Source organism: Columba livia, chromosome 1, assembly GCF_036013475.1.
Source record: "Columba livia isolate bColLiv1 breed racing homer chromosome 1, bColLiv1.pat.W.v2, whole genome shotgun sequence".
NCBI classification, from domain to species: Eukaryota; Metazoa; Chordata; class Aves; order Columbiformes; family Columbidae; genus Columba; species Columba livia.
The window spans coordinates 27,234,546-27,253,200 of record NC_088602.1 but is presented as its reverse complement, the minus strand read 5'-3'; the positions used below and the strand labels follow the sequence as shown (position 1 = coordinate 27,253,200).

Sequence of the window (18,655 nt, the reverse complement as noted above, 5' to 3'; positions counted from 1 at the left end):
GCACAGAGGTGCTCTGGGGGCAGGAGGTCTCACGTGCCTGTGGTGGGCAGGCAGGATATGGTTTCCCACTAATTCCTGTAGGACGAATGAGGCTCAGAGATTCTGTTACATTTTTGAGTCTTTCTCTGAGTTAGAAAACCTGGGAAGGGGTAGATCCGAAATAAATGACCTTGCTGACATTTCTGCTTACGGGCCCACGTGGAAGCAGAAGGCCCCAAAGCATGCAGAAAATTGGGGGGAGTGATTGACTACTTCTGAACTTCAGAGTTTGGTATTAGGCTGAAGGCCTGGCTCAGTTTTTACTTGCTTTGAGCCCATCTGTCATCCCTAGCTCCTGCTGGTGTGCATAACAGATGTATCCCTTACTATTTTCAGTGTAGAAATTGGGCCCTGGCTCAGCAAGGAATGTCAGCATGTGCTTCATTTAATACAGTGTAGTTATCACTTTTAAGAACAAGTGGGACTCCTCAGAGGCTTAGAGTTAAGCTGGTGTATCAGGCCTTTGCATGTTTGGGGCTTCAGTCATTAGATTAAGAAGAAACAGAAGCTGCTGTTCAGATAAAGCCTGACATAAGTGACTGTTCAGATGAAGAGCCGAGGGGGTGTTGATTGGGAGGGAGGAAGGAAAGGAGACAGAGAATGATTGTTTAAAAAAATATTACTGAGACCTGAGCAGCTGATTAATTTTATTTTCTACAGACTTTCGGCCTGTTTGCTACGAGGAACCCCAACATTGGTGTTCAGTTGCCTACTATGAACTCAACAACCGGGTAGGGGAGACTTTCCAGGCTTCCTCTCGAAGTATCCTTATTGATGGATTTACAGATCCCTCAAACAACAAAAATAGGTTCTGTCTGGGGCTGCTCTCAAATGTAAACCGCAACTCTACTATAGAAAACACCAGGAGACACATAGGAAAAGGTAAGAAGAAATCCCTTCTTGTTGGGAATATTCAGAGCATGAAAGAACCGTGTATTGCATTAACAAACCTAGCTGATTTTTCAGATGTGCTTGTCTTAAAACCAAAGCTTTGAAATTACTTCTGAAATAGAAGAAAAATAGCTGATGCTTTTCTGACTGCTCCTTAGAAAAGCTATTTACTTGGCCAGCAAAGAGAAAAATGTTGTTTATAGTTGTGTGTTCTAATTTAGCAGTATATATTTTCATTTTATTTATTAGAGCTTCTGGCAACTGGGAATATTGCCATTGAAATGCCACTAAAAGGATAATTGCTGGTGCCTCGGGGCTGGTTCTCCTACTACCAAATAACAAAGGGAGATGGATGAAACACTTAGTAGTTATTTAGCTGAAGAACTCTACCAGCGTTGCCTTTATAGCTTTTTCCCCCCTACCAGTCTGATCCCTTGTCTTGCCAGATTCCTGACAGTAAAACTAAGTTTTGGATTGTCCCTCCAGCAGTTCTCCTTGTCTGCTCCGCTTCTGGTGGACACATATTCTGTGCACACAGGATCATACGATACTGGTGACAAGTACGAGGAGACCTGACCTGGACACGCGTGGCTGCACACACTCTGTCCCAGCTCACTAGGGCTGTGTAGGCCCTGATGTTCTCCCAGAACTTACTGTTGTTTGTGGTGGTGAGTCAGAAGCCCTGTACCGGCCACTTCTCCCTGCACATGAAGCTTTGCCCATTCTGGTATATCCAGTCTAGACTCATTATCTTGCCAACTCAGCCTCTCACCAGTAGCTGCCTGGGAATGGATTTCCCACTGGGCTAATTAACTCTAATTGTTCCACACCTATTATCTTGTCAACCTCACCTCATTTCCCAGGCCTAGAGCAGTATTTTAATTGGCTCTTGATAGTCTAGCATTGAATGACTGAATACGAGGAAACTCTGGGACGAATGTGGCACAGTTTTTACAAACAACAGTGAAACAGAAGGTGAGCGCAGGAGATGTTGCACTGAGCTCTTGCACTTTTCTCCAGAAGGGAAAGCACTTGTGTTGCAGATGCGCTGTGTGAAGCCGGTGTGATGCTACAAGTGTCGGTCATAGCACTTTGTTGCGAGGGATGGCAGTGAGTCGTACTTCTAGTTCTAACTTACACCAAAAATAAAGCAAAGCTTCTCCATCAGCATAAGCTGTCAAAGGGGTGTAGATCAAAGCTGAGCCCAGCCCTAAAGGAAGAATGACGAAAGACCCCAGTCAAAGCTGTTGTTTGGGGATGTTACATCCTGTGACTTTCTGCCCGAAAAGAGGAAGAGACAGAAGAGAAAGAAAATTAGGTAAATGCTAATGGTCCTCATCCATTCAAATCCCAAGATCTATCTTAATTGATTAAAAGCTCTTCAAAGTCTTACACTAGGAATCTGCCCAGGGGAAGGGAGCAGGTTGCCCAGAGAGGAGCTTAGTATATCAGAGATCCTTAATTTTACTGCTCTTCCCTGTTCATGCAAATCTTGAAAAAAACATGTTCAAGTGAAGTAGAAGTGGTACCAGTACAGGCCTGCAGAAGAGCACAGAGCTCCAAAAGTCTGTAGTTCAAAGGCGTGCTGGACAGATGAAAGCTACTGAAATGGATACAATTGTCACATGTTAACAGGAGAGAAAAAAGAGTGAGTAAACAAGATTAGCTCAGTAGGATAAGGATATGTGATTGAATTGTCATCTAGTGTATCAGCGTGAAACGGTTTACTGGAAATACCACATCAAAGCTAAAAACAATCCAGAACACAATGCAACATCTACTAGCAATTGGACCTGTTTCAGCAGTCAGACTTCAAGGACAAAAAGGGGACTTCAGAGTGTCAAAAAGATGTGGATGCTTGGAGACTGCTGAGTCCAGTTTCTGCAGAGAGCAGTGAAATCCCACTAAAACATATGGAACTTGGATTTGATCTTCTACAAATATGTATTCAGCTGCTTGGCTTCCTTGAGGGTGCTTGTCTCTGGTGAATGAATACCAGAAGAATGGAAATGCACACTGACATTTCATTACTGCTTTATTTATTGCTTTTAAAAAGTCCACAGGGAAAAAACAAATTGTAGCCTCTGCTTTCAGAAGTGGCTTTGGTATTTTTGTTGTTGCAGTACACAGTTTTAGGCAATGCCTTTGAAAGTGTTCATTTTTTTTCAGAAGTTGGGTTACTCAATATACTCCGAAACTCCAGCCTTTAAAATTTTTCACCTTAGCACCCTGAAGTGTGTTCACCCTAAATCGGTATGCACACCTGGAGATTTGAAATGTGGTGAACATTTATGTACTTATTCTTCTCTCCCTAGCCTGTGTTCTCTCTCGATCTGTTTACTTCAGGAAGTTATATGGACCCCATCAAGGCCAGCTGGGACTTTTGGGTTTTCAGTCCTTCTCTTTAGTCCATCTTCCACAGCAGGGAAAGGAGACACAGGTCAAGCAATAGCAGTCACAAGGTGCAAAACACCATAATGTCTGGTGCAGTTGTGCTGGAGCTGCTGACTGGTCTAATGGAGCTGTCATCTCACCCATGTTCCCAGTGTAATATAGCGTGTTCTCTGAGCCGCACCCCCTGCCTCTCACATCTAATTTGGGATCTTGTGGGTGCATAGAAGTAAAAGTCAAGTGATGGCTTGAAGACAGACTTTAAGGTTCCTGTCTGAGTCACCCTGGAAGTCTATGGGAGAGCATATTTTTCCCTGATTGCTTTCCCACTCAACCTGCTTTTCCCCAAGCCTTTCCCACTTCTGTTTAGAAGCTGTTTTCATCCTACAGATGTGTTGCTGTCCCTTGCTGTCATGACCACAGAATGATGAATCAGACTGCAAGTATGTAACCAGTTTTTTTTATGAAAGACAACGGGAATAAAACTAATTAAAACTGCATTATTAAAGCATAGTTATCATTAGCTTGGCAGGCTTTGCACTGAGACTCCGTGAACATGTGCATTTGTATGTAAGGCTTTGAATGCTGTACCTGGGAACAGGAGGATTTTATTTTTACTTGGTGGTGTTTTTTATGAGAATAAAAAACTGAGTTCTTGCACCTCTCTGGGTCATGGGAGGGGTTCATCTCACCTGATCTAGCCATGGGAAGGGTAAATGTCTAGGCATCTTCACAGGATCACTTGGCCTCCTTCAGGGTGTGGTTTCATGCTGAGATTTAAGTAGTCTGGGTCCCTGTTGCCACGCTTGCACTGATGAAGATCCCACTGCAAATAAATCTCCTTTTGTTTTGTTTTGTTTGTTTTTAAGTTTATGGTCTGGTTCTGTTCCCCAGTCTGGATGGCTGCCCAGTCCCCGGCTGTTGCTGCCAGCCTGCAGGCAGGTGTGGGAAGAAGCAGCAGGGGCGGGGAACCAGAGACCTGTTCAGCACCTGCACAGGCTTCCACAGTGTCAGCTGGCAGTGAGCCTGCACATAGCGGGTGGAGTGAATCATAGAATGTCCTGAGTTGGAAGGGAGCCACAAGGATCATCAAGTCCGACTCCTGTCCCTGCATGTGACAACCTCACAGTTCACACCATGTGTCTGAGGGTGTTGTCCAGTCTCTTCTTGAACACTGTCAGGCTTGGGGCCGTGACACCTCCCTGGGGAGCCTGTTCCAGTGCTCCACCACCCTCTGGATGAAGAACCTTTTCCTAATGTCTGACCTAAACCTTTCCTGGGACATCTTCCTGCCATTCCCTCGGGTTCTGTCATTGGTCACTAAAGATAAGAGTTTGGTACCTGCCCCTCCTCCTCCCCTTATGAGGAAGCTGTAGCCGCCATGATGTCTCCCTCAGTCTCCTCTTCTCCAGGCTGAACAAACCAAGTGACTTTAGCTGCTCCTCATACGGCTTCCTCTCCAAACCCTTCACCAATTTCGTAGCCCTCTTCTGGACACTCTCCAGTAGCTTTATATCCTTTTTATCCTGTGTTGCCCAGACCTGCACACAGTGCTCCAGGTGAGGCCGCACCAGTGCAGAGCAGAGCAGGACAATCACCTCCCTGCCCGGCTGGCAATGCTGTGCTGGATGCACCCAGGACACGGTTGCCCACTTGGCTGCCAGGGACACTGTTGGCTCATGTTCAACTTGCTGTCGACCAGAACCCCCAGGTCCCTCTCTGCAGAGCTGCCTTCCAGCATCTCCTTCCCCACTCTGTATGTACAGCCAGGGTTGCCATGTCCCAAGTGCAAAATCCGGCACTTACTCTTGTTCAACTTCATGTGGTTGGTGATTGCCCAGTTCTCCAATTTGCCCAGATTCCTCTCCAGGACCTCTCTGACCTCGAGAGTGTCGACAGCTCCCCTCAGTTTTGTGTCATCAGCAAACTTACTAAGCAATCTCTCAAGTCCTGAGTCTAAGTCATTTATGACGACCATCTGCTCAGTGCCTCTCATCATCTATCAGCTAGAGAAGACATCTACACATTTAGCTTATACAAGACCCCTAACTTTAAGGTTGCCAAATTGGGTGAAGATAGACTCTTTTCATGCAAGCAGACGTCCTGGCAGGGACCAGAGTATTGAATGGATAGAAGTGCTTCCATCTTCATTTCTCCAAGGCATGGTAAAAATTTGCAAGTTGGCATTGATAAGTCACTCTGGTACTGAAAGTCCAGAAGGAAATCAATAATTTCCTTGTCAAGGTCACGTTGAACAGGATCTGATGAGTAAGTCACATCATGTAAATACAAATACATGGTTCTGCTGTGATGAATGAACCAAAGTAGAGAAAAACTGGTTTTAAGTACAAACCATGCTGTGTTTGAACTGCATGAGATGGGATCCTGTAGTAAAAAAATGGCTGCAATGAAGTGGGTCTTGGTCAGTGTGCATGTGTTCAATAGGGAAAATAGATTTGGATGTGTAATGCATAACAGATTTGTCAGTTCTTTGACAGTTTTGATCTATGCTTTGTGTATGGTTGACATATGTTTGACATTTATGTCAATGTGTGTATGTATGTGTATGTGTCATATTGTTGGGTTGAAGTAAACCAGCTTTCACTTGAGAAACAAGGCAGAACATCACATGCCAAGTCTTTTTTCTCCTATAGCAGTACCTCAAAATAGCGTTTATGACAACTTCCTTATAATGTTGGTGAGTCCATTGTGCAGATATACACAAAGTTTACCGTCTTTTAAAAGGCATTATACAGGCACTGAGTGCCTGGAATGCTCCTGAGATCGTATGCCCACACGAGTTAAAATACTTAAAGAATTGCTGGTATAAAATGTGTTGCAAACAATGAAGAAATAATACACGTCATTTTTTCTCTCTGAAGGTGTTCATCTTTACTATGTCGGTGGGGAAGTTTACGCTGAATGTGTCAGTGACAGCAGTATTTTCGTGCAAAGCCGCAACTGTAACTATCAGCACGGTTTCCACCCAGCCACTGTCTGCAAGATCCCCAGCGGCTGCAGCCTCAAGATCTTCAACAACCAGCTCTTCGCCCAGCTGCTTGCCCAGTCAGTCAATCATGGTTTTGAAGTGGTGTATGAGCTGACCAAGATGTGCACTATTCGAATGAGCTTTGTTAAAGTAAGGATTCTTTATTTTCTCTTGCATTCCTTAAAAGGCAAATCCCATCATTTGCTAGCTTTGGTGCAAAACTGGACTCTATCAAATCTTTCCCAAGTGGGGATTTAGACACCCAACTTGCAAATAGCAATTCAGACTGCCTGTTTTCCAGTATTACCTTAAACTTCTAGGTGCTCAAAATCAGTAGCTTTTATGGTCTACTTGGAAATGTATTAGATTCCCAAAATTAGGTATTCCATAGGATTTTGTCTAAAATAAGCGGAGACTGAATGATGTTCCCACATTGTTTGCATAATGAGCTCAACTTAGAGGGGCTTAGCAACATTTAAATGCTGTAGCACATATCTTAGGCATTTGTGATCTGTCCTATCATTGCTGATTTGCAATAGAGCTTGGTAGAGCCATAGATCTGAAAAGAATGTCCTAATGTCTTGAGACTAATTTACATTCTCAGCATCACTGTAGACTGGTATGTATGGTCTCACTGAGTCTTCCTTCAGCTCCCATTGTGCTTCCTGGGAACTGTTGTTTGCCCCCTGTCTGATGCCTGGCAAGAGACTGTCTCAATTTGTAGTAACATTCACTCTGGCCAGCCACACTGCCAGAAGGGCTTCTTGTAAGCTGAATGCAAAGTCCAAAAGAATATCTGACCTTCCCTCTGTTATTTGGAAGAGACAGGAGGCCACCAAATCCATTACTGTTTCCATGTCTTTCATATCTGAACTTTGCAGTCTGACTACTCTGTGTGAGATCTACCAGCCTTTGTGGGGTTTCTTAAATCTTTTGAATGGCCAGGATATCTCTTGACTGCTTTTAGCACTTAGGATTTACTTAGGTATCTATCGTAGCATCTAAACCCCAGAGAATTGTGAGTATTTTGAGACTGTTTACAGATGCACTAAAGTGACTTTCCCATAGTGCTTCTGGGGAGAGCTGACAATGTTAAGCCTGCAAACTAGAGAAGTTGCACCATTAGAAGCAAGTTCATCCTGCTAGGTACCATAGCGAGTGGCTTGAGTATGTCCCTTTGTTTTCCAGATTTGGTTCTACACAAGTGACTGAATCAAGCTGACTGAATTCACATATAAGATACTACAAAACTGCTTGAGGCTCAAGCCCACTTCCCTTATGTTCTGCAGAGCAGATGAGTTGAGTCCCACGCAGCTTTCTGCTTCTGACTCTTTCCAGCCATCCTTGGGGACCCACCTCCTCAACTGTCTGAGAGCATTAAGGGTGCCCTATAACTTTTCCCAAGAGTCCAAGCCAAACTCTGCCTGTGACCACGCTGTTGCATTTTTCTTGGGAAGGAACTGACATCTTGTTCACACGCAAGCATTAAGGGAAAAAAAGAAAGCAAGAAACCCAACAAACAATATTTTCGTTAATGGAAGACATGAATGGGCATGTTGTTTGTAAAGGCAGTGTAGCCAGTTCCGCAATATTTTCATTATCTCAGCAACTCAGGGGCAGTCTCTTTGATGTGTTATCTGCCTCCTTGCCCAGCATGGCAGCAGAAATGGTGGTGTTGATGCACTAAATAACGCTGCTGCCATATTATCAATCACCTTGCTTTGTTGAAACAATAGCAGCCCTATAGTGCCTCAGGCACCAGAAAACCAGTGCAAGGAGTTATTTTGAACCCTTTCCCATAACCTTTGGAAAATGGCTATGCAAATCTCCTGTAGGTTCTTCCTGCCTGGCCTGTAAAAACCCTTTCCTGTACTCAGTCATCTCAAATTATTTCTCTCCCAAGGTGTGAGCCCTGTTGTGTTCAGTCTGGGGACCAGAATGCCTCTGGGTGTTGGGTATGCAATGCAGGAAGAAGCTTGTTGTCTATCAGAGCCCCACACCAGGAGCCTGCAGGTGCAGGGCAGTCCTGTGGCTTTTCCCATGATTCATGACCAGGTGCTACGTGGCCACTCAGGTGCTACGTGGCCACCCACAGCCCACAGGGCAAGAGGAGCCAAAGGGCTGGAGAACCTGCCTCCTACCTCATCAGTGCTTGAGCTACCACCTGGGGAGGCAGGGATGGGTAGGGACCAAGACACGAGAAACGTGCCAGAACTGCATTATCTTCTGGAGGCAGGACATGACACAGAGGGAAGTGAAGGTCCTGTCACCTCTGATACCCTTTGTGTTCCTGCAGAGCAGCTGGGAGGAGCTCAATCCTCAGGGAGATGTGAGTGTGTCATCAGTGAGAGCAGACAGGCATTTCCATCCCCTGAGCACTGCTGTTTGCCAAAGCAGGATGACCATTGTCCCTTCTCCACAGATGAGGCAGCCGAAGCACAAACTGGAGAGATGGAGAGTTTCTCCAGTCCAAGGTCGGAACCCCATGCCCTTCCTTCCATGTTTCCTCAGGTTTTGGGGCTAAGGGGATGACCCAGCAGATGTGGCAGCTCAGCACTCTGGGACGTGGCTGGACTGGGGGCTGGAAAGAGCTGTTGCCCACAGGAGGTGGGAAGGGCTGGCAGGAGCAGCAGGAGCCCCCAGCTGATTCTCTGTGCCTGAAGGCACATTTCTGTTCTTCCCATGGGGGTATCGGTACCCCCTTCCCACCTCTGCACAAAACACCACAGCTTTGCCAGTTGCTCTCATTTTACTCCCTTGTTAAGAGAGCTCCACCTCCAGTTTAGCCCTGTGGATGAAAGATGCTACCTGTGGCCCAAGAGAGATGTGTGGGAGGCACGAGGGGTCCTGTCCTCCTGGCTTTTCCCCTGCTGGGAGCTCCAGCTGGCAGCCTAAGACAGCAGCGCTGGGATTTTGGGAGCTGCCAGCAGAGGGAGGTGGCCGGCCACAGACCCGCACTGTCGGCTTCCTCCAAATGTGACAGGTTGTGATTGCAACCTGCAATTCCTATTCCTCCAGATTTTCCATCCTTCCAGTCAGTAGATGTGCACTGATTCCTCTGACACTTGCCCTTCTGACCATGTATCTTTACTACAGCTGAGTACTGCAGACTTCACAAACTCAGAATTCTGACTGCACTAATTTAGAGAGTGGCATTTTATGCAAACATTTCCAGAAAATTAATCTGAGGTGCCTGCAAACACAGGCCCTGCCTAGGTCAGAAAAATGCTGCCTGTTTAAAAGTACTCTTTGGGCTTTGGTGGGTCCATATCTTACTCTTCTGGGGGATGGATTTTATGCAGACCACTTATGGCATCAAATTTTGGTGTTGATCCTAGTTTTGCAGCTGACCGTCTAGAGAAGTGGGTTCTAGCAGCTTCAGTTGTCTGAGTTGTTCAGCACTCTACAATTTAGGTACCTTTGGCAGTCATCAATCTTAATATACCTCCACGTCCTCTTTTCATGACGAATATTAACCCGCCTGCCTGGCATAACAATAGGTAAGGCTCAGCTTCTCTGATCAGACGCTCACAAAGGAAAAGCCTTATCCTGCAGTGGGACCGTGTTTTGCACGTAAGCCTACGGAAATCCAGGTTCGTGTTTGGTAGTGAGACAGCCAAGGAGCTGTGAGGCTTTGGGCTGTGACTTGGATGTCTGGTGTTGCTGTGAAATCAGGCTGGCTGCTTCACAAGCAGCCACTGTGCCCACTCGAGGTGCGGAGACTTCTGGTTCTCTTTTGTCCCTGCCAGCACCACATCCACATCTTCTGTCAGACACTCCATATCCCTTATATCCCCAAAGGGGATGGAGAAATTACTGCAGGACTTTCTACAACAGACAGCCGGCATCTCCCATAGGAAAAGAAGTCATGTTCAAGGATAGAAAAACTGTGGAAAATATCTATACATAGATTAGATACAGTATATAGGAACTGTGCTGGAACTTTCTAGAGGTTCAGATAAATACTTAGAACTTCTAGAGTCTCAGATTCATAGGCTGCTTCTCGACCAATAAATGAAGGAGTGCCCAGGATCATTCCCAGATCCTACTAAAGTGTTATGACGGGGCCTGGCCTGCTTTTCTTCTGTGCCAGACAGCAGGCTGGCAGACTTTCCTGGGCACGTCTCTGGGGTGCGAACAGCAGGGACCATTCCCCACAGGCTGTTTGCAGGCAGCCAAGCTTGGAAACAGGCCTTTTCCATGCCAGCTGGTCTCAGCACCTGGAAGTGTGACTGAGCATTTTTAATCTAATACTATAGAGACCCTGATAACTATGATAACAATGACTTTAGAAAGGAGCAAAGTTTCTAGAGAAAATGATCCCTAAGACAAAGCATTAAATCTTGGGACTACCTGCACTTGCATTAGACTTTCAGTACTGGAGTTGTGATTTAATTTTTTTTTTTTAACTCACATTTTGGTCCTTTGATGCTTTTATAGGGCTGGGGAGCAGAATATCATCGCCAAGATGTTACAAGCACACCCTGCTGGATTGAGATCCACCTGCATGGACCATTGCAATGGCTGGATAAGGTGCTGACACAAATGGGTTCACCTCATAACCCCATCTCCTCAGTCTCTTAAGAATCATCTCTAGAATTCCCTTAGGATGGATGCTATTGCAGGCAGTGGCTTATAGGATTTCCAGTGAACAGAAGCTTCTATATGTAGATGTATGTAGATGTAAATATATCTATACATAGTCTACTCTTCTTTTTTTTTTCATGCTATGTTTTGTGGTTTCTAGTTATTCTGATGCCAGTACAATAACTTTAGAAATTCAGGTATAGCGTATCTGTTCTCTAGTACAAAATAAGCCAAATTCCTGCAAAAGTGTGAAACAGTTCCTGTGAGCATCTTCATTCCCCAGCCAAGCCAGTATACAGTGCGAATTCTCTGCACTTCCATGCAGATTCAGAAACCTGGCTGTAGCTGTTCCTAGTAGGTGAAATTCACCCCTCTGCAGGCAACCAAAGTCAGATCTCTGCACTGTTTATATCCATTTTACATCCTAATTTCAGGTCTAAAAGAGGACCTTAGGTTGTGCACAGGACTTATGCATAGAGATGACTTTTATCCAGTGAACTGAAGGACTAAACTGCAATTCCAGTCTGTCTGGAAGCACGATGAGACAACAGATCCTCTGAGGAGCTGGGGCACCCCTTTCTCCCTCAGGAGGAGAGAGCCCTCAGCACATGTTCAGCACTGGAGCCTTATCAGAGCATTCTGAATGCATCCGAGTAGCCTGATACTGTTCACACAGCTTATGGTACTGCTGCACTGAAAAGCAACAAGCTCCAAGAAAAAAAAAAAAAAGAAATATATGCCTGTAAGTTTAAAAACTAATTAACTTCCAGTGCTTTTATGCGAAGTACATACATACTTGCATATGTATCTGGCATGTAAATTGAATCCTATCCATTATACAGTATTGATGTAGTTTGTTTTAAAGTTAGGACTGTCTGTAGTAACACTACTGTGCTGATATCAAGGGTACGTCTAAAAGGGACTTGAACTGTGATTCAGAAAAGGGAAATGAAGTGTGCGCTGAAGAACTGAGTAATTATTTATCATTCGTCTTGGAATAGTCTGTGTGCTGGGAGCAGGAAGCCCCGTGCTCATGGGATGCGAGGAGGAGGAGGAGGTGGGAGTCAGGCACATCCATCCCTTGTGCTGGGCCAGCCCGCAGGACCTGACCGCAATGCCCGGGTCTTCGCTGACAATCACTGCATATGTCCCCATGGATGGTTTCGCATCTCAGATACAGGCTTCATTGTTTGCAGGGCTTTTGCCTCACCTGCAGAGGATGGTGAGGCAGTGTAAGCCACCAACAAGCAAGAGTGAATCTATGTGCAGAAAAAAGCTGCTTGTCCGTGGTCCTTCTGTAAGCAGGAAAACCTATTGCTGACCGTACTCTTATCCGCAGAGCCAGACTTACAAAATGCTGTTCACTCACACGTTTTCTGAGGAGGCAGGTGAAACTCTTACTACCTTTTCATGGTTCCCCATTACCTTGCTGAAAGGGTGGAGGATTATTTCTTTCCAGGCATAACAATCCACTGAAAATCATTTTGCTTTAAGGGTCAGAAAGAGTGATAACTTCTCCAGTCTCATTCCTCCTTAGAACACACCAGAAGTATCCTGAGGAAAAAAACCTGTTTCACAGAATGTTTCTTTTCTTCTCACCCAATATCTGGTGCTACATGTTTTACTGCATAATTAGAAGAGGACGCCTGAAACCTTCAGCTCCATCATGTATGCAAAGGAAATACCATTCACTGGAAAGACTTTCGATGTGTTTTAGATGCTGTGTCATAGCTGTTACAGGGTGGCAATTATGAACAGAGCAGAAGAATCAGGGAGCTAGCAGGGTTACTTCCTTTGAATGTATCTTCAGTTGCCTGCAGAATTTGTAGGGCACAGAGGGCTAAATTATTCTTAAGATTGAGCAGTAATAGCAAGTCGTATAGGAAATTTGTAAATGTGAAGAGCCCTAATCTGTCCCCATTTGACGTGAGCAGTGTCACTGTGGGGTAGGAAAAGCTTTACAGTCTCCTGCAGCTATGAAATCCAATACTAATGTTACACAGAAAATCCAGGTGTGCCATTTACTGTTAGCAGACTTGAGAGAGACCAGTTTGGAAAAAGACATTTTCCTCAGCTCCCTCTGTCATCAGTGTCACTGTACGGAGGTACTGTAACATGGTTTTTAGCGTATTTGTTGTACACTTTCTTATAGTAGTTTCTCTCTGCTTTTCATGTTGCTCATCCCTTTGCTTTCTTAGCAGGTAAGGATGGAGAAAACCACCTCTCCTGTCCAGGATCTAGCTCTGTCCTTTATCCTAGATTCTTCCTTGACTTTTAGGCGTAAGCCTCCTTTCCTCCTCATATAGAGAAAAGCATAGGGGTTGCTTTTAGACATTCCCAGCATTGCCATCTTCCTCACAGAGAGCAAAGGGGGATGTTCTGAGGCTCATTGGCTCTTGGGCAGCTCCAGAACCCTGTTTCCTGCTGGTGCTGCAGAGCAGAAATGGATGGCCAGTGAAGAGCAGCAGGTTCTTCTGGGGCATCAGTCATTTCATTGTAAGGTTGGTATTTCAAGTAGGTTAAATACACTGAGCTCTGAGCATGCTTATGTCTTCCCGTTGAGTGTAAGGGGAACTCAGAGTCACTAGACGGCTACATTGGTTCCAAAAGTAGGTGAGGTGGGCCCTAGGGGAGATGTGGTGGCTTTCCCAGCCTAGTAATGATGCTTGCTCAGTAAATGTCTGTGTTGTTTAAATGAAAGTTGGTAAATTCAGAGCAGTTTTTACTTTCCTGTATGTCTACTTTTACAGTAATCCTCATACAAATAGGATTTGGCTTTGATGCAGTCCACACATTAAGGTAATCACCTTCATATTCTCTTACTGGTAAGTAAAGAGGCATTTCTGAGCACGATCCTTCTGACGTATTTAAAATGTCTGCATTAGGATGGGATCAATTTCCGCAAATTTAACTATTTGCTGAAAGTTGGATCGAAGCACCTGATCCTAGGCAATCAAAGCCAACAAGCATCTCAGTTGTTAGCCTTTGGGAAGCCTGCTATCACTGTGAGCTCTTTCCTATTCTGATGGTCCCTGGGGGCTTAGTCCACTGTAATGAGATGCTGTGAAAACACAGAGCAGCTGGCAGCTTGTTCCCAAGAGAAGGTAACAGTGGGTGAGGAAAAGAAGTATATAGGAAGATACCCTTGTCCAGATGCAGTGATAGAAAGTAAGGCTAATGAACCATTTATTTCCCTTTCTTTTTTAACAAGGTCTTTCTTACAGGCTTATCTAGTATGTGAATTGAACTCAGTTAAAAATTCAGGGTGCTTATAATTTACGACAATGTAACTTTGTATCTCACTCTAATGACTTCCCATTTTGGAAGGAGATATTTTTCTGCTGAAAGGTCTTCATGAACCTAGCAACCTGTAGTCAATTTAAAGCCTTTCAATGCACTCATTAATACTCAAGCTTTAGAGATAGGCTTCCTGAGAGATTTAAAACCACTTACAGGGAGATTACTCAGTCAAAGGCAGATTTTTTTTATGTTTTTTGAGCCATCAGCTATTCAAACCCTCTTGAAAGTTTCTGTGGAGGAGTACCCTGCATCAGCAGGCAGCGATGGGAGTTTGATCAGGCAGAGACATAAAGCACATTCATCATGGTACGTAGACCACTTGTTCTCCTGTTAAGTAGCCGAGAGATGACGAGCGCTGGATTGCTGCCAGTTCTTCAGCAGCACCGGTATTATGTGCCATTTGCATCCAGAGGTGAAGGAAGCAAATCTGGCACGCTGAGTGCACGAAGCCATTCAGCAGCACTGCTGCTCTGACGGCTCAGCCCCAAGACTGTGAGCTGTAACAGCCGATCTGGTACGGGTAGCGATGGCTGGAGTGTTCAGAAGTGCAGCCCCTGCTTTGTCTCCCCATCAGAGGGTACTCCCAGAGCATCTTTACTCCTCATGAGTAGTTCATGTTTTGCCGTGCTCAGTCTGAAGGATAATGTATCAGCAACATGAAGGGGAACTGTGGCCCCAAGTAACGTCAACTGGAGTTGAGGAAATTCCTTCCATGTCTCCAGCAGGTACAGTGTCAAGACTTTGACCACTCTGAGCAGCCTTCTCTGAGTGGTCCCTGCCTTGAGCAGGGCATCACATTTGGTGCCCTGCAGAGATCGCTCCCAGTTTACATTATTCTGTGGGTCTGTGCAGAGATTCAATGATAACTGGATACCACAGACAGGAGTTCTCTGTTAGTAGATGGAATTTCAGGATGAAGCATGAGTTCAGTGCAGGACAGAATTATGAGGTATTAGTGTTTCCTCAGTATGAAATAATTACTGCACACATCTCTCACTGTAAACATCACCTCCACTGCCCAGCGCTTAAAATGGAGAAAATTAGGCATTTCTGTCTATGACTTTATCTAATCTGCCCTTGTTCCTCCCTGGCTTAGAACACTCACCTTTGCCTATAAGCTCTATAAACCAGAAAGCCTCATCAGTGACTGAGGAGTTGCACAACCAGCTGGATTTACAGAGGCAGGTCAGGCAGAGGCTTGATTCACTTTAGTAACTTTGAAGGGGTCTCAAGTATAAGGCAAATTTTCTTGTCTCATTAGAGACTTCTCTGGTGCAGCTATAGTGTTCAGGAATACTTGAGCACTACATGGTGCTCAGCACAAGAAACAGTACATCCTCTGTACTGTTCACCTCTCTGGCTCTCCATACCATAGTAAAACCAAAACCAAACACAATAAAGATTAATGAGTCATAGAGTAAAGTAATTAAATACCATTTTTCAAAGTTGAGAAGTGCTTCCCAGAAGATAGATTTATATCAGACACAGGTACTGAACCTCACATGTCCCACATGCTCTCCAAGCCAAAGGCAAGAGTTCCTTGCTGTGGAGAAGCCCGAAGAGCGGGCTGTTACTTGGACACCTGAACCCAAGCCCTTCTGCACAATTGGAAACTCCACTGAAGGAGCTGAGAAGATTTTCTAGTGAACTTACAGTTCACGGTTGGTTTCTGTAGCCAGGGGTGCCTTGAGAGGATTAAGGGACTGGGGAGGAGTAGCATATGACCAGATGTGCTCAGTGGTCATCATCGGAGGTATCAAGGCAGTACGTGCTTGGGCAGCCATTGTGTTCAGTAGAGCTTTTTGCATTCACATCTAAACTAATCATCAAGACCTGTTTTAGGAGCAGCTTGGAGTACCACAATCCTTGATCTGGTGTTTCCTATAAACACAGCCTGGCTGGGTGCACCAGCCTCCCAATTAAGCCATTAGGTATGTTGGGGCAAATGTCCCATGTGATCCAGGAGCAGGCTCTGGTTGCATCTGGAAACTTCACTTGCAAGATTACTCTTTGCCTTGCTGCAGGACTAATGAGTTCAGCTTTGGGGAACCCATTCAAGGACACTATAAGCACATCCAGTGTCCGCTCTTCAAGGAGAACTGTAGTCTGAACAGAAACTGCACAACTGAATGACATGGATTATACAGAGTGTCTAGATGGGAATTGCAACAAAGCAACTTATTTGATGCATAGGTAGGAAACTGTAGTGCCCAAAGGAAGATGGAATGAGCAGGAGCCCTCACAGGGACTCCTGACTATAAAATCACATTTTTAACAGGAACTAAGAATGGACAAGCGTCCTTCCCTGAGAACAACTAAGAGGTCAGGTCACCATCAAAAAGGGTGTGACAGAGTTGGTCTGACCTTACAGCAGAGAGAGATACGACACTTTGGATCTGTGAATAAAAAGCTTCTGACCCTGGAGGCTCCATTGCAGTCACTGAAACAGGGATTCTTCCTAACAGCAGCTCTGGGAGGACCTTTCTGCAAGGTACAGAAGGCCTGAGTGGGCATTGAGTATTTGTTCAGTAGAGAGAAAGAGCTTTGTGTCTCTAGTGCAGACACTTCTGCAGGTTGTGCATCAGTACGTAACAGTTTGTACTGATTGTCCACTAATGGGAAGCTCCAGAGTGGTCAGGAGCAGCCAGGAGCCTGTTACCCGTTCACGCCAGCACTTTCAAACAGTTGCCCAGGCGTGCCCTACAATATAACATTGCCACACTGATGGCACACGTCCCTGCCAGGGAGGTGAGGGCACCTTCGCTTGCACCTGGGCCACACTTGTGAACTTGGTGCCTGTACAGACCATAAATCTAATTCATAGGCCATGTCTCTTCTGCAAGGCAGACATAACCACTTCGTCCTCCACAGTCAGCTACTCATCCATGATAGCCAATGTGAACATTTGCAGCTAATTGTGAACAGTTTTTAGATCTTCAGTTATAGTGTTTTTATTATCCATGGATGCTGCTATTTTATATTACACGTTAGTATTCAAATAATATTGCATATGAATAGCATAGGAAAAAATAGACCAACCAGTTAATAATTTTAAATACAGACCTCATCAGCAAACCATCCCCTTGCACTTTCACAGTACTCAGCACATCGTGTTTCAAAGTTTTTTGATGCTAAATTGTGTGTTACATCTTATTAATTCACAGTTATGTCCACGGAGTTGCTTTGCGAGCAAGTGAACAAACAGATTGATGATCAGAGATAACGCACATCCAGATAAATTTTCTTCACTTACTCAAGCCAATTGAGTTTTTAATTATTTATAATACATTGTAAGTACAAGTTAAATGTAGCACAGCATACTTTCTGCAGATAATTCAGTGTTAGCAACTGAATCCCTCATTTCAGTATCACCTCTGTGATGTACATTGGGCTAAGAAGTGAGACAAGAAAGTGAAGAAACAGGCCTTTTTGTGTGGATCTCTGAAGCCAAAAAGTTGCAAAGTTCTATGCAGTCAAGGGGCCAAAACAGTGGCTTTGAGCAAGGTGTAGCATTTTGTGTGAAGTATCACTGCCACAATCTTGTGCAGAAAAGAACGGTGAATCACACATAGCTTTAATTGTGTCACTTCTGTCTGAACCGTTCTGCCCTCTGTGTTCAGAATCAAGGCAAAACATCCAAAAGAAAGTATTATTCACAGTGATGTTCTGTAAAACAGTGTAGATCACTGTATAAAGAATGCTACTTGGACTCTTGCCTCTCGAGAACAAAAGATCTCATAGTCAGGAGCCTGAGAGATCAGGGCAGCTGAGTCCTCTGATCAGCCCCAGAGGACTCTATCCCATGCCCTGTCAAGAAACATGGAACAACTGCTAATCAAGTGGGCATTTTCACAAGCATTCCTCCTGCTGCAGTTGATTTGAGGCATTCTGAAGTCAACATATTTAGTCTGACATTTGAACAATACACTTTTTAACACACTCCATTTTCTTTGGCTGGAACTACTCTATTGTAAAAGGGATTATTCACGTCTTGTGTTTTACTGTTAATAAAGATATTTCTGATTTAAGAACTTGGTGTCTCCAATTTTTCTCTTTGGAAAGAGATTGGCCTTGGAAATCTGTAGGTTCCAGTCTGATCACCAGTGACTTTGGAAACCAGGGCATTTAAAAAGTCTTCATTCATGTAATTCAGTCTTAGGCAAGAGCAAATCAGTGATTTCACTGAGGGAGTAACAGGATGAGGCAATGCTTACAGCAGAATGTGATGCTAGACACTATGAAATGGAGTGAAAATTAATATAGCATAAAGTCTGCATCTTTTAAGGATATGCATATCTCACTGTCCTCTGGTAGATGTGAAGGTTGATGAGGTCGGTTGAGCTTCTTTTTTGAAGGAGGCAGCCCTGATCATGACAGGCAGTTAACAAGCAGTGATGCTGCCCTAGGACAGAGGCTCCAGGCTGTAGACTGGGCTGGCATTAGTGGGAAGACAGACTT

The 18,655-nt window shown here is 44.7% G+C and overlaps 1 protein-coding gene across 7 annotated transcripts in view; it reads left to right on the top strand.

The window, feature by feature from the left end:
* SMAD9 (SMAD family member 9) overlaps positions 1 to 11,865 on the top strand; it is a 38,094-nt gene extending 26,229 nt beyond the window's left edge. For 3 of the 7 annotated variants that reach the window (XM_065052001.1, XM_065052009.1, XM_065051995.1), the window contains exons 5-7: positions 700 to 921; positions 6,204 to 6,460; positions 10,751 to 11,865. In XM_065052001.1, coding sequence (XP_064908073.1) covers positions 700 to 921; positions 6,204 to 6,460; positions 10,751 to 10,894 — 623 coding nt within the window. In that variant the 3' untranslated portion in view covers positions 10,895 to 11,865. Of the gene's footprint in view, positions 1 to 699; positions 922 to 6,203; positions 6,461 to 7,498 lie in introns of all 7 variants that reach the window. The other 4 variants (XM_065051981.1, XM_065051978.1, XM_065052017.1 and 1 more) reach the window with 3 other exon arrangements.
* Positions 11,866 to 18,655: the final 6,790 nt, after the last annotated feature.